This window comes from Mus caroli, chromosome 19 (assembly GCF_900094665.2).
Source record: "Mus caroli chromosome 19, CAROLI_EIJ_v1.1, whole genome shotgun sequence".
Classification (NCBI taxonomy): Eukaryota; Metazoa; Chordata; class Mammalia; order Rodentia; family Muridae; genus Mus; species Mus caroli.
In genome coordinates, this window is record NC_034588.1 from 9318526 (window position 1) to 9322062 (window position 3537).

General features: G+C 42.3%; 1 protein-coding gene across 1 annotated transcript; it reads right to left on the reverse strand.

The window, feature by feature from the left end:
• Positions 1-1721: 1721 nt before the first annotated feature.
• On the reverse strand, positions 1722-2781 carry LOC110286042 (olfactory receptor 10V1-like). Its single transcript, XM_021152493.1, has one exon. It carries the CDS (start codon positions 2735-2737, stop codon positions 1781-1783), a length of 957 nt encoding a protein of 318 aa, XP_021008152.1. The 5' UTR covers positions 2738-2781; the 3' UTR covers positions 1722-1780.
• Between the last annotated feature and the right edge of the window lie 756 nt (positions 2782-3537).

Consider the following 3537-nt stretch of genomic DNA (forward strand, 5'->3'; position numbering starts at 1 on the left):
TAGTGAGAGGGGAGAAGAAAGAATTTGCTACAAGGTGAGGGACCAGATGTCACCATGAGAACACACATGGAGCAGAGAGCCAGATCAATACTAAAATGCAAGTATCTTGGGAGTTTTTAATAGAAACTAACTAGATTACTTTAGAGGATTAGAATAGATCGATAGCTGCTCAGTTATTGTGCCTTAAAGCTTGTTAAATAAATCTAATAATCTGTTTCAATTATTAGGAAGATAGCAGCTGGCTTAGAGAAAAACCTGCCACTATTAAATTTGCACCAACACTGGAATGTTCTCAATTTTGGTCTTCTCTTGTTGTGGCTTCAACCCTTTCCAGAGGCACAGTGTTGAAGAATGCTAACAATCTAAAAACTATATCTAATGAAAAGTCCAGAGTAAGACACAGAGGTAACACAGGATGTCTTGGAAAGTAGTAATAACGTTACTATATTTCTATTTAAATATCAAGGCTCAGGGAACATCCTGAAAGAAGAGGCAGAAAGAACATTAAAAAATAGCAGGGCCGGGCGTGGTGGTGCACACCTTTAATCCCAGCACTTGGGAGGCAGAGGCAGGCAGATTTCTAGAGTTCGAAGACAGCCTGGTCTACAAAGTGAGTTCCAGGACAGCCAGGGCTACAGAGAAACCCTGTCTTGAAAAACAAAAAAACAAAAAAAACAAAAACAAAAACAAAAACAAAAAACAAACAAACAGCAGGATGGGGAGGAGGGCTCTGAAATACTTGTCTTCTAGATATGTCATGACATGGCTGTAGCTCTCATGAACTCAGAGAGCTGTGGTTACCTGCACAAGACCTGAACAGGATCAAGCCTTACACAGTCCACCATGTAGAGAGAGCACATAAGAAGTCCCACTCCTATCTGAGAAGCTATTGTCAGCTGATGGCTGCTAGGGCAGACAGGGACATTTTTCTTAAGTGGTGTAGTCACTGCTAAGTTTCTCATGGTCCAGTAAATAATTACACCCACATTCCTACAGGCAACATTAACTAAAGTTAATGCTATACAAAAACACAAAGACACACACACACACACACACACTCACACAGTGAATATAGGAAACGAATTCAATGGGAATAAGGGGTTCAGAGAGACTGGAGAAATATAAGAGGGTAATGTGGCTGAATATGATCAAAATAGAGTATAGGCATGTATAAAATCATTAAAGAATAAAATTTTTATATATTTTCAGGGTTTGAAGAGATGGCCCAGTGGTTAAAAGCATGTTCTTCTCTTTCAATTTTCAGCACACACATGGTGGCTCACAACTGTCTATAACTCCAGTTGCAGTGCCTCCAGGACTTGTTTAACCATGCACATGGTATGCAGACATTTGTTCAAGCAAAACACCCATACACATTAAATAAATGTTAAGTAGTACATTGGCAATTCTGTCTTGAAAAGCCCACACTCCTCTTTCACTCTTGTCTAAATCTTTCTGTGAATATCATTTCTTCCTATATTTAATAAATTTCAACCTTGCATCAAAGAGAGAGAAAGAGAGAGAAACTATTTTTCACTTAGTGTATTTCTTTATCCTCATGATTATTTCAGAGTTTAAACGTAAATGCTTGGAGCATTTTCATCCCCATTTCCCAAGATGACTAACCTGAGGATAAGGAAAGAAAACTGGCCTTTAAAACAAAAAGAACAATATAAAACATCTTTAAAACAGTACCAAACCAAAGGTATATCAAGCCCCACTTCTTCATATTGCGTATATTCAACTCAGAATTTCTATACAAGATATTGTAGAGGATTATCTAGAGTGCTTCTTGTGTTTGGATCAGAACCAATTTCATTATCACTCTCCTCAAAGCATCCTTGAGTTCTCTGTTCCTCATGCTGTAGATCAAAGGATTCAGCATAGGGGTGATGAAGGTGTAAACCACAGATACTACCTGGCCCCTCTCAGGAGAGTAGCTGGAGCTGGGACACAAGTAGATGAGACTTGTGCATCCATACTGCAGAAGGACAACCGTCAGGTGGGAAGAACAGGTAGAGAAGGCTTTGTGCCTCCCCTCAGCTGAGCGGATCTTCAGAATGGCATCCACAATGAAGACATAGGAGAGAGTGATGAGGAGGAAAGGGATGGTGAGGACAATGACACTGACCACAAACAGAGTGGCCTCATGGACATGGGTGTCTGCACATGCCAGTCTCATGACAGGGAGGACATCACAGTAGAACAAGCTGATTTCCTTACTGCTACAGAAAGGCAATTGGAAGATGAGCACAGTCAACTGCATGGCCAAGATGAAACCCAGCAACAGGGACCCCAGGGCCAGCTGGACACACAACTGCCAGCTCATGATGAGGGTATAGCGCAGAGGGTGACAGATGGCCACAAACCGGTCATAGGCCATAACAGCCAGCAGAATACAGTCAGCACTGCCCAGGAAGATGAAGAAGAACATCTGGGCACCACAGCCTGCCAAGGAAACCACAGTCCTCTCTGTGGATAGGATGCTGGCCAGAGTCAGGGGGGCTATGGTAGAAGAATAGAAGATCTCCAGGCTAGCCAGGTTGGCCAGGAAGAAGTACATAGGGGTGTGGAGACACCGATTGATCCAGATGGTGAGGACAATGGACATGTTTCCTCCGATGCTGACCAGGTACATCATGAGGAAAAGCACAAAGATCAGCATCTGCACCTCNGGGAGTTTGGAGAAGGGGCGGAAGTGGAAGAGGACCATCCCAGTCTGATTTCCTTCCTCCATGAACTTAATGCGTTGGGTCTGCCACTGGCACAGGTGATAGCCCTGAGGATAGACTGAACCTACCTGGAGGACACTTGTCATTATTCACTCTGTCATTATTCATTGTCATAGGCTCTTGACATAGCAGTTCCTCTTGACCCTTGAGGCTGTCACATTTTCCATATGCCTAAGTTTTACCCTTTCTGCACAGATAATGCTCTCAGTCCCTCTTGTTTTGTTTGGGATCCTGCTACATAACGTACTTGCTCAGCTTCCTATTTCTAGTCCTGTTTTCCATTCTAGAGCAAATATACTTCCCATAATATAAATCAATTGCATCAATGTTATGTCATCTTTCAAAGCCTTTTGCTGTGTGTGGTGACCTAAGCCTGTAATTCCAGCATTTAGGAAGCAAAACAAGAGAATCAGGAATTTAAGCTCCTCTCCAGTTACAGAGAGAGTTTAAGGGCAGCTTGAGCTAAATGAAACACCCTCTCATAAATAATTAACAACAAAATCTTTGTATACTCTTTCCATACCAACCATTTCCTCTCCTTTATCTCAAGTATTCTGTTGTGAATTTCTCTACTGTTTGAGAACATCTTCCTGAAGATCACCAAGGATTTCTGAATCAAACAGATAGTTGTAACATCTATGTTGCATTCAAACCTGTTAGAAACTCCTCACTTCTGGTTTCAGTGATACTGGCCCATCCTCCCACTGCTCTGGATGTGACTCAGGCAAGGCTTTCTGGCTACTCACCAACTGTCCTTGGATCCATGCTCAACTTTCCCATGCCCTTTAGAAGTCTCTAAAGACTG